General features: G+C 49.2%; 1 protein-coding gene across 2 annotated transcripts in view; it reads left to right on the top strand.

Annotated features, from left to right (window-relative positions):
* LOC308350602 (alpha-tectorin) overlaps nucleotides 1-14,238 on the top strand; it is a gene marked incomplete at its 5' end in the record, with an annotated part of 68,272 nt that overhangs the window by 19,183 nt on the left and 34,851 nt on the right. For both annotated transcript variants that reach the window (XM_080816061.1, XM_080816062.1), the window contains 4 exons: nucleotides 1,447-2,017; nucleotides 4,001-4,593; nucleotides 5,914-6,487; nucleotides 11,910-12,511. In XM_080816061.1, the coding sequence (XP_080672187.1) occupies nucleotides 1,447-2,017; nucleotides 4,001-4,593; nucleotides 5,914-6,487; nucleotides 11,910-12,511 (2,340 nt within the window). The remainder of the gene's footprint in view (nucleotides 1-1,446; nucleotides 2,018-4,000; nucleotides 4,594-5,913; nucleotides 6,488-11,909; nucleotides 12,512-14,238) is intronic.

Below are 14,238 nucleotides of genomic sequence, written 5' to 3'. Positions count from 1 at the left end.
ACAATGGCCGACAAAGGTCTCCCTGTTCTGGCTGCACTTATCTCTCTGGTGTCATCCACCACCGCCCTCTCCTTGCTGTCCCTGCCCCAGCCATGCCAGCCCCTTGAGGTCCCGGGAGCACCCAGGCACACGCCACCTTAGGGCTTGGCTCTCACCTCTGTGGGATCCACCCTCACCCCAGAAAACAGTGCGGCTTGCTTCCTCATCTCAAACATCTCCTCCTCTGGCCGTCCTATTTCAAGTCAAAAACCTGCTTTCCTAGCACTTCCCTAGCGTCCACTTATTTATTTTGTTTGTTATTGGTCCCCTCAACTAAAATAGAAGTTCTGTGGGGCAGAGATTTGTGTCCATTTCACTCCTTGCTAATCCCCAACTCTCAGAACGGAGCTCGACACGCAGAAAGGCCTGAATGGCCATCTGTTGAATGAAGGGACCAGGGACCTTGCCCGTGTGTCCAGGCTCATCTCTGGCCACCCCTTCCCCCCCTGCAGTCCAGTAACACCCTCATGAATGCCCCCTCATTCACACAGCTGTTTCTAAACCTCTGTCTTTATGCTCTTGTCCTGGAATTCCCTGCCTCCACCCTGCTTTCGGCCACTTCTGTTCATCTTTAAAGACCCAGGGCAGGCTAAACTGCCTTCAGAAAGTCTTGTGTGATCCCCTGAGGCTGGAACTAGGACTCATTTACTGTTCTCCCTTTGCATGATCCCTGAATGCATATTTAAAATAGGATATTATAAATATCCATTTGTATCTCTCTTCCGCAGTAGACTGAGACCTCCACGAGGGGCAGGGACAATTATTTTCTTTGTTCTTTATTTCTCAGTGCCCCGCATAGTGCTTGGTACCCAGCAGGCGTTTAAATTTGTTGGTTGTTGCTGAATGATTACATGACATAGCGCTGGCATCAGGAGGTAACAGAGTGAAACATTCAGAGAATAACACCAGGGCAGCTTCCAAGCTAAAGTGTGGGGACTGGTTTATGGTCCACACTTCAGCGGGGAGGAGGGGTCAGGCAGTGCTGTGGGCAGTGACACAGTCATGGGAAATATGGGACTTCAGCTGAGACTTCAAGGAATGAATTTAGAGGAAAGGAAAGACAAGCTAACTAGTCTTTCATGAAAAGTTTGGAAGCTAGCCCTAGAGCCAGCCAGGAAGGGTTCACAGCTGCCTGGTCCCCAGAGGAGTCTCGAATGGTGATGGCCACGCATGTCTATCGTGGCTCCAGTGGACTGTGCTCTGCTGGCCCGTGCCACCCTGCCTTTGAGGGCTCCCCCAGGCCTCGGCCTTCATGGAAGGAAGCTTCCTGGAACCACAGGCAGTCTGAGGTGGGGGGGGGGGCTGTCTCTGGAGCACTGAGTTGCTTTGCCTCCCTTTCCCAACCTCAACTGGACCCCTTGCCCTGGCACCTGCTCACCTGCCTTTTACTATTACTGTTGTTGGCAGGTTAATGACCTAGTGACTTCCTTGCCGGTCACCTTAGACTTGGGGGCGGTGAAAGTCTACCAGAGCGGCATGTCTACTGCCGTGGAAACGGATTTTGGGCTCTTAGTGACCTTTGATGGCCAGCACTACGCCTCCATTTCCATCCCAGGCTCCTATATAAACTCCACATGCGGGCTCTGTGGGAACTACAATAAAAACCCGCTAGACGACTTCCTCCGCCCCGACGGCAGGCCAGCCATGTCCGTCCTGGATCTCGGAGAGAGCTGGCGGGTCTACCACGCCGACTGGAAGTGTGACTCGGGCTGCGTGGACAACTGCACCGTGTGTGATGCTGTCACCGAAGCACTCTTCTTTGGCCCCGACTACTGTGGCTTCCTCAACAAGACGGACGGCCCCCTGTGGGAGTGTGGCACCGTCGTGGACCCCACAGCCTTTGTGCACAGCTGCGTGTATGACCTATGCAGCGTGAGGGACAACGGGACGCTCCTCTGTCAGGCCATCCAAGCCTACGCGCTCGTGTGCCAAGCCCTTGGCATTCCGATCGGAGACTGGCGAGTTCAGACGGGGTGTGGTAAGCTGGTGTCCTGTCCAAAAGGAAGGCCATTCTGCTGTAGGGGGCCAGGGAGAGGGTTTCAGGGCTCCATCAAAAATCTCGTTAAGACCAACCGCCCAAGAGTGAGGGGGAGGTGAAAATAACCAGACGTTAGGAAGAATGAATAGTCAAAGGGGTCTTTACTTTCCCCACCCACCCACCCAATACCATAGCTAGGAAACGAGAAGCCAATGATGAGCCTCAGTGGTCCGGGAACACGGATCACATGGCAGGAAATGCATGGGCACAGGAAGTCCCTGTCCCGGGGACGGCTATCCCAGAGTTAGGCAAGATGGTGGGGTTCTCCGAGGTAGAGGCCGTGATCTTTGTGGCCATTGAGTAAACACAGATCCTGCTCTGAGTAATCCAAACCAGCCTTGGGGGAAACAACTCACCTCCCAAACGGAACCAACAGCACTTGTCCTGTGGCTCTTTCTTCTTTACCGTCCATCCCTCTAGGTTCTGTGTCTCTGGCTCCGTAGCTTTCCTCCAACCCCCTGGTGCTGGTGGGCAAAGCGCTGTGGCCAGGGAGCCTAGACCATCAGGAAAGAAAGCCCTTTATCTGAAATGCTGAGTGGTTAGGAAAAGCCCCAACAGTATGGAGAAATTCACTTTCTTTTGAATTACCTTTCACATTAAGCATTTTGTACCATTTAGTTGTTTTGTTTTCTCCTTCTATCCCACTTGAACTCTCTTGCCCTGGTCATATAAATTTTTAAACTAAACAAAGTAACAGTTTCTTGGAATTCTGTTTTTGTATTTTTTGTTTTGTTTTGTTTTGTTTTCCTGGCCCTTGGTTTTCTCCATAGGATTACCCAGACCATTATATCCATGCATTTTAGATTCCCATGCAGGTGAGAAGGTTTCAAAGTTTCTTTCAGTTTCAAGGCTAAAGGGAAATTTTTTTCCTATCAGTGCCGGTTGGATTCACAAAATTGTCATGTATCAGATTCAGTCCTTAGAGAATTGTTCAAACCAGGAAGAGACTGTTTTCTTATTGCTCGTTGCGTGATGCCTGGAACACCCAAATCCCGACTTGAATTGAGATTAAAGATGGCTTTTTCGATATAATCTAAGACCCTTGTATAATCTAAGGGCATCCACATTGCCTAACTAAATCACCTGTAATAGCTATTTTTTTCTCCTGGTGGTACTATTTTCCTATCTTCTACATTCCCCACCCCTCCCCCATGTTAGTGGGATGAACGCTAGTTGATTCAGATGACTAGTGTACCAGTCCCCTGAGCCCCTGACTCTTGGATTCAACCAGACTCAAACATTGTGTAGACTCACATGTTCTTAAAATAAGAACCAGAGGCTTCTGAGGCAAGAAGGGCCTTGAGGAGGCCTCTAGTTCCAACCCAGTCTCCTGGAGGCACAGGCACACACGTTCTTTTCAGATAACCAAGGTTCTGTCTTATTTTGAAGGTCCCAGAGTATTCTTTGGTCACTTAGGTATTTCGAGCGGCTCCCTGTTAGAAATTTCACGTTTTTCTAGTGCCTCCTTCCATGGTTACATGTTTCCTCTGTCCTTCAAGTTAGATTTATTTCCTCCTAAGAATGTGCCGTGCTGTATAAGATCAGATCAACTTACATGCCCATCAGTTGAAGATCTTAAAACATCCTGATGGTTGTAGATCATCTAATAGTAAATCAGTGTTGAACAACGCATCTAGTCTAGTTAGGATAGCAACTTGAAGTTTAATTCAGCCAAGATGATCAAACAAGAGTCAAGTTCACAGTTCAATCACGTTTCCCAGGGGTTATCACAAAGCAGTGGAGCATGTTTCTACAGACACCACCTCAAGTCTCTTCCCTGACAAGTGGCTGCTGGGCCCTCATTCTAGGAGCTAAGTGGTCCAGAAGGAGCGCCCTTCCTGCAGGCCCCGTGGGTGCTGGAGCCCTGTGGTCAGCACCTGGGCACTCACCTGTTGTCGCGCTCTCTCCTCTTCCCCACGTCAGTGTCCACAGTGCAGTGCCCGAGCTTCAGCCACTACTCCGTGTGCACCAGCAGCTGCCCGGACACCTGCGCGGACCTGACGGCCTCTCAGAACTGCGCCACGCCATGCACGGAGGGCTGCGAGTGTAACGAAGGCTTTGTGCTCAGCACCAGCCAGTGCGTCCCACTGCACAAGTGCGGCTGTGACTTTGATGGCCACTACTACACCATGGGGGAGTTCTTCTGGGCCACGGCCAACTGCACGGTGCAGTGCCTGTGCGAGGAGGGCGGGGACGTCTACTGCTTCAACAAGACCTGCCGGGGCGGGGAGGTGTGCGCCGTGGAGGACGGCTACCAGGGCTGCTTCCCCAAGCGCGAGACCGTGTGCCTACTCAGCCAGAACCAGGTGCTGCACACCTTCGATGGTGCCGCCTATGCCTTCCCCACCGAGTTCTCTTATACCCTCCTTAAGACCTGCCCCGAGCGGCCCGAGTATCTAGAAATAGACATCAATAAGAAGAAGCCCGACGCGGGGCCTGCTTGGCTGCGAGGACTTCGTATCCTGGTGGCCGATCAGGAGGTCAAGATAGGAGGAGTCGGGGCTTCAGAAGTCAAGGTAAGACTCCCAGTGCCCTAGTGGCTTTTGTGCTGAGTCTTGCCAAGTGAAGGAGCCACAGTCTTCTGGCGTGCCTTTCTGCCTCTGACCACGAGTGGATTCCAGGAAGGCAATGACTCCGAAGGGGGTATTTCCTAATGTTCAGCACCAAATCAGGGTCTCAGAGGGTGGAACAGAGTGAGGCCGGAATCTGGCAAATTAGGGATAGCTGTAGCAGGACTTGCTTTCTCTGTAAAAGCCGATGTTGGCCAGACGCTTACTATGTGCCAAGCACTATTTTAAGTAGGATCACACTTAGTCCCATGAGGGATATGTGTTCATCCTCATTTACATTTTACCTATGAGACAATTGAGGCACAGAGAGGCCAAGTAACTTCCTCAGGGGCACACAGCCATAAAGTGACAGTTGAGCCCAGGCAGGCTGGCTTTGTAGTCTGTGCTCTTTACCCTGTCCTATACTCACTCGCCTACCTGTAGATGGGAACCCCTGTGGGGTAATGCAGATGGTACGCACAGGGACACCTCCTGTCCCTCTGACCTGGTCTAAAATATTCACCATTAGGCATCCAGATCATTAGGAATCATCTCGTGCCACTATTTGTTTGCGCATGAAGCTCCCAAAGGGCTAAGTGGGGGATGGGGACCTCACAGCTAAGCGGTGGCAGAGCCGGCACGATGGGAGGGGGGGTCTCCCCGCTCCCAGTCCTACATGTACTTCATACTATCATAGGAAGTCCAATTTAGAAAATAGAAGTCAACACAGTCCTGTGCCAGGAAATCAGAAAGCACACATCCACAGAATGAAGAGGCTATTTTCATTCCCATCGACATACAGAGTTTAATTTATTGGAAGAATAGTAAATGGTAGATAGGTGGATGAACACCTAGATAATTAGATAGAAACCACATACCCCCAAGGGGCTGGGACACAGAAATAGTCCAATTGGAAGAGAAGGAAGGAGCCTGAAACCTGGGGAAGGAAGGGTGCCCTCAGTAAAAAGGAGCTGTTAGGCAGAAGGAAGAAGCCGCATATATGACGAGACGACTTTTGCTCACATCTCACTTCTGTTTTGGGCTACCGTATGGTCTTCTGTACATGCAAATAAACAGCAAGTGTGTTGAATCAGAGGAGTCGAAAAAGAAAGAAACAGAGTTGCCCGTGAAGAAACAGTTAGTGACTGTCTGCCTGGTCTCCGTAGCCCGCCTGACATTTCTCAAAGGGCGAGTCCCAGGGCAGAACCATGTCTTGGTTTCATAGCCTAGGAAATTGTGGGTACTCTGTGTGCATCCAGAATTGATGATAGTGATTTGGTTTTTCAGCTGAATGGTCAGGAGGTAGAATTACCCTTTTTCCATCCTTCGGGGAAGCTGGAAATCTACCGAAACAAAAACAGCACGACGGTAGAGTCCAAGGGGGTTGTGACCGTCCAGTACTCAGACGTCGGTCTGCTGTACATCCGGCTCTCCACCATCTACTTCAATTGCACCGGCGGGCTGTGCGGCTTCTTTAACGCAAATGCCAGCGATGAGTTCTGTCTCCCCAATGGCAAGTGCACAGACAACCTGGCGGTGTTCCTGGAAAGCTGGACAACCTTTGAGGAGATCTGCAACGGGGAGTGTGGGGACCTGCTGAAGGCTTGCAACAACGACTCGGAGCTGCTCAAATTTTATCGGAGCCGCTCCAGGTGTGGCATCATCAATGACCCCTCCAACAGCTCCTTCCTCGAGTGCCACGGGGTGGTCAATGTCACCGCCTACTACCGCACCTGCCTATTCCGCCTGTGCCAGAGCGGGGGCAACGAGTCGGAACTCTGTGACTCCGTGGCGCGGTACGCAAGTGCTTGCAAGAACGCCGACGTGGAGGTGGGCCCCTGGCGGACCTACGACTTCTGCCGTAAGTCTAAGTCGGGGCTCCGTGATGCGGTGATGCGGGAGGCCACCTTGGAGGGGAGGGAGTTGAGCGCAAGGACAGTCGGAGGCTTGGGTGTCCCTTCCTCATCTGGCGTGTCCTTTGGAAGTCTCCTCACCCCAAACCAGACTGTTTCTCACCTTTATTTCTGTTTCTGATGACATGGTGTCTCTTCATTGTGGAAGGATTAGCCATCCTATTGACTCTGGGTTTTAGCTAGCCGGGATACACGTCATATCAAAGATGAGAAGCCTTTGTGATGGCTCGATCAGTGCCTCCCTTCTTGGCAAAGAACGGCTCCATTCTTTCAACAGAAGGTGATCAGTCAGAGTGTCTTTCACGGAGTAGAGATTAATGCTGCTCCCTGGGGCGAGCCTGACAATGGCTATGAAGAGAGTCCCACGTTGCTGTTTTTTCATTTTGTCCCTGGAGGATCTGACCCCTCTCAGCAGGCCCATGGCAGTGCTAGTAGTAATTAGAATAATTGCTGAGAAGCCCTGACATATAACACTTGTGGCAGTGGGGGAGGCCGGGGGGAGGAGGGAGGTAGAAGGGCAGGAGGAGAGGCAGAGAGGGCAGGACCCATGCCCAGAGCAGGGACCGCCCCACCTGGGCTTCAGCACCCATCCCTTTCCCACCAACAGCCCCAAACCCAAACCAAGGCCACCATTAGGATTCCATCCTCTACTATATCTCCTTCTGTGTTTGTTTATTTCTCGAAACTCTTTATTTTGAAATCATTGCAAAGTTATAGAAACGTTGCATGACTATCTGTATACCCATTACCCAAATTAACCCACAGTTAGCATTTTGTCCCATTTGCTTTACCATTTCTCTTGAGCTCTCTCTGTGTTTGAAAGTAAGTTACATACATCACACCCCTTTGCCCCTAAATACTTCAGTGTGTTTTTCCTGAGAATAATGACACTCATTTACAGAACCATAGTATAGTTACTGACCTTAGGAAATTTAACACCGATAGAATCATTTAATATCCATATTTCAATTTTGCCAATTAACTCATGAAGTCCTTTATGGCATTCCCCCTTCAATACAGATCTAGTCTAAGACCACATGTTATCTTTAGAACTATCAAGGCTCTTTAGTCTCCTTTAGTCTGGAATAATTCCTTAGCTTTCTTTCTACTTATCATCATTTTTAAAGAATACAGCCTCCCACCTTTTAAAACAGAATGGCCCTTCATTTGGGCCTGATGTTCTCTCGTGCTTAGGTTCTGCTGCGCCTCCCCTCTCGGACTCCCAAACGGGAGATGTCTGCTTTCCTCACGGTATCACGTCACGTGCAGCACATGCTCTCTGTCCAGCCTCTCAGTGAAGGTGGGCACGCTGGTCCCCTGGTCAGGTGTTATCCAATGTCTCCACTCTGTGGTCACATTGTCTTTGTTCTCTTACCACAAATCGGCTACCAGTGGGGAGACACTTTAAGACCATGTAAGTATCCTGCAGAGAGAGTATGAGAGGAGATGATAAAGCAAATGGGGCAAAATGCTAACTGTAGGCTGATATCAAAATCCCCCACCTCTATTTAGTGCCCATTGATGATCTTTGCTTGTTTCAGTCTTTTTAGCATGATGATTACAAGCTGATGGCTTCAGATCCAGCACTCTGTTCACTTATTTACCGAAGTGTAGATGTCATTCTACTATAAGTAAGAGGCTTCCCTTTTCTTCCATGTATCTGCCTGTCATCCTTCTCTTATTCATTCATCCATCAATCCATCTATCCATCCATCCATCCATCCATCCATCCATCATCCATCCATCATCCATCCATCCATCCATCCATCCATTTATCCACCCATCTATCCATTCATCCACCCATCCATCCATCCATCCATCCATCCATCCATTCATTTATCTGTCCTTCCATTCATCCATCCATCCATCCATCCATTCATTTATCTGTCCATTCATCCATCCATCCATCCATTCATGCACCCCTCTATCCATTCATCCATCCATCCATCAATCCATTCATCCATCCATCTATCCATTCATCCACCCATCTATCCATCCATCCATCCATCCATCTACCCATCTTCTCTCAATCATCTTTTTATTGAAGTATAATTAACATACAGTGTTATAGGAGTTTCAGGTATACAATATGATTCAACAATTCTATATATTTCTCAGTTCTCATCACTATAAATACTTCTAATCCCCTTTATCTATTTCATCCTTCCTCTCATCCTCCTCTGGCAACCACCTGTTTGTTCTCTGTATTCTGGAGTCTGTTTTTTTCTGATTGTTTCTTTTTTCCTTTGTTTATTCATCTGTTTTGTTTCTTAAATTCTAGGAGTGAAATTATATGGTATTTGTCTTTCTCTGACTGACTTATTTCTCTTAGCATAATACACTCTAGCTCCATCTCCATCATTGCAAATGGCAAGATTTCATTCTTTCTTGAGGGTTGAGTAATATTCTATTGTAGGTATATATATCACAATTTCTTTATGCACTCGGCTATGGATGAGCACATAGCAACCTAAGTATCAATCATCTATCTTATCAATATGGACACACACATTCCCATTTTCTCAATTATTTATATTTCAATTTACATCATTCATGACTTTGGTGTTAAAATTATTCCAGATTTGGCCTGTGGGAGCCCTTCGAGCTGCCTATGTCCTTTGGGCATGCCTTGGTCACTTTCTCACTTTCTGGTATAACAAGATGCTCCACATTTGTCCTGTAACCTCCCCTGCCCCAGACTAGAATCAGCCATTACTCCAGGAAGCCCTAATTTCCCCAGGTGGGGACTGTTCCTAGAAACCAAGATCTGAGTGAGACCTATCTATTGCTATGGGGGTATTCTTGCTTTGCCACTAAACCCTTTCAACAGGAACATCTTAGAGCTAAGAACACACACACACACACACACACACACACACACACACACACTACATACATAAATACACATAGCCTTGTCTGTTTACATCTCTGGGTTCTGAGCTTTTGAAGCCCAAGAAGCATGTGAATGGTTTGGTGGTCGTCATCTCAGAGAAGGTAGTGATATTCTTGGTGACCCTTAACCACAGCGGGGAGGGATGACTAGCAGACACTGTGAATCCTAAAGCTGGAGTTCTGGGAGCATTCATATGTCACCTACAGGGAGAGACACTCCAAGGTCTCTCCTGACCGCCACATCTCTTGGGACCTTGTAATATGTTCCCAAAACCTTCTTTTTTACTCTACCTGCACATCTTCTCTGGTCTTCTGGGCAGCTTATCTACTATGATCTCTGTCCCTCTCCTGGTCTCTGCTTTTTGGTTGCAGTTCATTCACGGTACAGGGTTACTGAGCCTGCCCCCTACCAAATCCATTTTGTTGCCCTGTCAGGTCCACTGCCCTGTCAGACTATGAACTCCTCCATGTAGACCATGTTTCTGGATTGCTTTTGTCATGCACGGAGCACACTTTGGTGCCATAGTCGGTGTGAAGTGTGGTGGAATGGGGATGATTCCCTCTTTTCCTGGGTGTGATGGCTGCCCAGAATAGCTTCTCACCACCCCTCCTCTGCAGAGCTGGAGGAAGTTCTTTTCGGTGACTTTTTTAGAGAGAGAGACATGGGGACAAAAGCAGCCAAGGGTCTCCCAGGACCAGAGTGTGCACGTTTGATTAAGGAAGACTTGGGTCCTAAGGGGTTAATCTGGTCAGGGTCTTGCAGGCTGGGGATTGGGCTGAGTAACAGCTGCAAATCAGGAACACAATCTTCTCTGGGCCCAGCTAGGGACAACCACCACTTCTGTGTGCCGAGATTTTGAACCAGCCCTCCTGTTGGCAGAGCCAGGCTGCCCAATTAAATAATTTCACAGAGGCATTTCAGAGGCCAGAGGAAGTTTTATTACTTCACGTCTGTATGTTCCAGACTTTCAGACAAATTCAGACAACACAATAAGTCATCAAGTGAGAGCCATTTAAATAAGTCATGTTATTTGCTATCACCATAAACCTGCAGTCTGTGTTATAACATTCATAATTTAGAGACAAATGTGAAAATCCCTCTATACGAACATATTTAATCAGTGCTGAACTAGCCTTCAACTCCAAAGCCGTATGGTATTGTAGTCAACGGGAGTGGAGATAGTCCTTTAGCCCAGAGGAAAAAAAGATTGGCTCTCAGTACCTAGTGCAGAACTGTTGAGTTGGTACTTGTGGGCAGAGCTGTTACTGCCATGCAATTTATTTCTCTGTAGTGTCCTCTCTGTCCTTGGATTGTTAAACATTATTAAGGAGTGAGAGAATGCATAAGAGCTAAAGAAAGTTTTAAAGAATTGGTACCTATTGTCCCGGGGGTTGGTGGGGACCTTCGCAGATCTTTGGACTACGCAGACTTCTAGGTAGATTTCTTTCTGGCTCCTGGATTCATCCATGTCCTGCCTAGGGCAAATTTTGGCAGGCTGAAATAATAAAAAGAAATGGGAAGACGACCCTAACATCCATGGTGAGCAGCATGTGCTGTTAGCATATTATATGTTGTCCTTTGTGACCCAGAGACTTGATCTATCAAGGAAGGCTTCCGGGCCGCAGTGCAATATGAAATGAACCTTGACAGATGTGTAGGATTTGGCTTTGTGAGGTTCGTCCAGACTGGGGAAAGAATGTGAGCAGAGAAGGTGGGAGGGACCAGGGATAGAAGGCGGTGAGAGGTAGAAAAGACCCAAGGACACCAGGAGTGGAGACATGAAAGACAAAGAGAAAGCCAATTTGTAGAGTAAAAATGCCTTCATTAACTATATCCTAATAGAAGGAAGTGTGAGTAGGGGAAAGGTTTTCTATTTATTGAGCTTCTACTGTGGACCTCATATATTAGGTCATTAATCCCCAGAATGACTGTGCTAGATAATTATCATCTTTATTTAATAAAAGAAGAAACCGAACTCAGAGATGATATCCATCTCTCTGGACCCAAAGCACTGGTTCTTTCCAGGACACTCTCCCTCCCGAGTCCTCGAGTCAGGGGACTTAGCATTGGGAGATCCAGATTCGAATCTTTCTGGTACTTACAGGCTGGATTAAGTCATTGGACTTGAGTTTCTCATCTGTAAGACAGAGATGAGAAGACTTTGCTTACCTCCCAGGCTGTTGAGTAAAGTTACACCAAACTGTCTACAATGACGCCTGGGATGTAGTAGGTGCTCACTAAGGCTCATAGTCTTGGAATCTTCTCCACAGAGAGCTAAGTGCCCCAGGAACACATGAGCACATGAGGGGTTCACTGAACCTCTGAGCTCCCCAGATGAGGATGACAGTAGTGCTAAGCACACCGCATTCCCATGCAGCAGGAACACATACACACCACAAGCAGCTAGTGAGTGCATACACATTCTCTCTTCACCCCTGTTGCTTGCTCAAGCCTGTCTTCTCCTTGGCCACCCTCAGCTCTGGAATGCCCGGAGAACAGCCATTTCGAGGAGTGTGTGACGTGCATGGAGACCTGTGAGACGCTGGCCCTGGGCCCCATCTGTGTGGACAGCTGCTCTGAGGGCTGTCAGTGTGACGAAGGCTATGCCCTGCAAGGCAGCCAGTGCGTCACCCGCAGCGAGTGTGGCTGCAACTTTGAGGGCCACCAGCTTGCCACCAATGAGACCTTCTGGGTGGATGTGGACTGCCAGATCTTCTGCTATTGCAACGGCACAGACAACAGCGTCCACTGTGAGAGCATCCCGTGCAAGGGGGACGAGTACTGCATGGAGGAGGGAGGCCTCTACTACTGTCAGCCTCGCACTGATGCCTCCTGCATCGTCTCGGGCTACGGCCACTACCTCACCTTTGATGGCTACCCCTTTGACTTCCAGACCAGCTGCCCCCTTATCCTCTGCACCACGGGAAGCAGGCCAAGCTCAGACACTTTCCCCAAGTTTGTCGTCACAGCCAAGAATGAGGACCGGGACCCATCCCTGGCCTTGTGGGTCAAGCAGGTGGACGTGACCGTGTTTGGCTACAGCATTGTGATTCACAGGGCCTACAAGCACACGGTGCTGGTGAGTAGTCAAGGCCAGACAACAGAAAAGGAGCTGGGATGTGAGCGTGGGGGTTCGGGGTCAGCAGGCCAGGCTCCAGCTGAATCGGGCTAGCCTAGAATCCATGGAAAAGCATAAGCTATTAGAGCAGAGAGAGGTCCTGGAGATTTTCTATTGCTTTATCTTATAGATAAGGACACTGAGCCTCAGAGAGAAAAATATTCTGCTCAAAGCACCGAGTTAGGAACAGAAATTGTATCCCTCCCAATGTAGCAGAGCATGTTGGAGAGAGCACAGACCTAGCTTCGAATCCCAGCTGGGCTACTGCTGTGTGTCCTCGGGCAGTCACTCCATCTCTAAAAGAGAGCACGTGCCTAGCAGGGCTTAGACGTCTGTCAGTGGTACTGCTGCCCCATCCATCTCCTTCCCTTTATGGAGCCCAGGACGAGAGTCCCCTGCTCTGGCCTCCTTCCCACCTCCTCCTATCTCCCCGTTGACCCCCATGAGATCCGGGAGTTTAGGAGTCTTGTGCACATCTGGAGCCTTCAGCGGCCTCCTACAATCTTCCTACTTGCACCTTGGTGCCCTCTTTCTACCCTCCACTCCCTTGACGAAGATAGGGGCGGATAGGGCTGGAGGAGCTCTGTGTGCTCATCGTCCGGTCTGAGGACATCAGCTCCCGCAACAGACCCAGCCCCTCCTTCTCCCTGGTCTTGCTCTGAGCGGAACCCCTCAGGAGTGCCGATGAACCAGCCAGCAGCCCTGCTCCGGCATTTTGGAAGCGCTGATACAGAGCGTGAGCCTCTTAGCACGATCCTCACTGATCTGTGGCGTAATTTATCTCTAAGGGGGTCTCCTGTTTCACCTTGTATACGTTCTCTGAAAAATGCTGAGCTCTTACTTGGGAGTTCCCTGAGCAGCTCTCCAGATCTCTTTCCTTCCTTAGAATCTCCTCACCCGCCTTCTCTGACAGAAAGAAGCTTCCTAACTGCTTGCCCTTTCACGTTTATCCAAAAATGTGCCTTCTTGGCATCTAAGGCAGGGACTCGCCGGGACTATTCCTCTTCCCTTCTCTGGATATGATACGCAAAGCCTGACTGCTTCCCTCGGTGCTTCCCAGAACCGTTGGCCCGTGTGGCCATGGCCGCATGACTCGTATTTCCATTCCGGGGTGGGAGGTGCTCGTGTCTGACTTGCTTGGTATCTGTCCTGGGTTTCTTGAGGGCAGGACCCCTGCCTCATTCCTCCGTATGTGAAATGACTATCCAGCGCTCTGTTGTCAGGACACTCAACACGTTTGTCAAGTGGATGAATGAGACGACATAGCAGCCCCTCTCGCCTCCGGTCCCCAGGCCCTTCATTTTGCTGCTGGCCACGTCCTCATCAACCTGTGGGATGAAGCTGCTGTCGAGGCAAGATAGGAAGACACCCGAAGCCTGGCCTGTAGCCACATAAGACTCCCCGTATGTCCCGACAGTCGAGGCTGCCTATTGCAGGAGCCGCGCTCGACTCCATTCTCTCACCATACATGTTAAAGCAAACGCGTGGGCCATCTCGTCCGCGTGGCTTGCATCGTATGAGTCCTCGCTCCTCATCTGATCCATTTCTACCCTTAGGTTTACCCATTCTCATGCAGTTCCTTATCTCCTTGACATTCAACACCCACCATTCTACCTTTTAGAGTTTTTTTTTTTCTTTTAAAAATATCATTTGCTCATAGGTCCTGTCTCATGCAGTGTATCATGAGA

Source organism: Martes martes (assembly GCF_963455335.1).
Source record: "Martes martes genome assembly, chromosome: 10".
NCBI classification, from domain to species: Eukaryota; Metazoa; Chordata; class Mammalia; order Carnivora; family Mustelidae; genus Martes; species Martes martes.
This window is presented reverse-complemented; position numbering and strand designations above follow the sequence as displayed.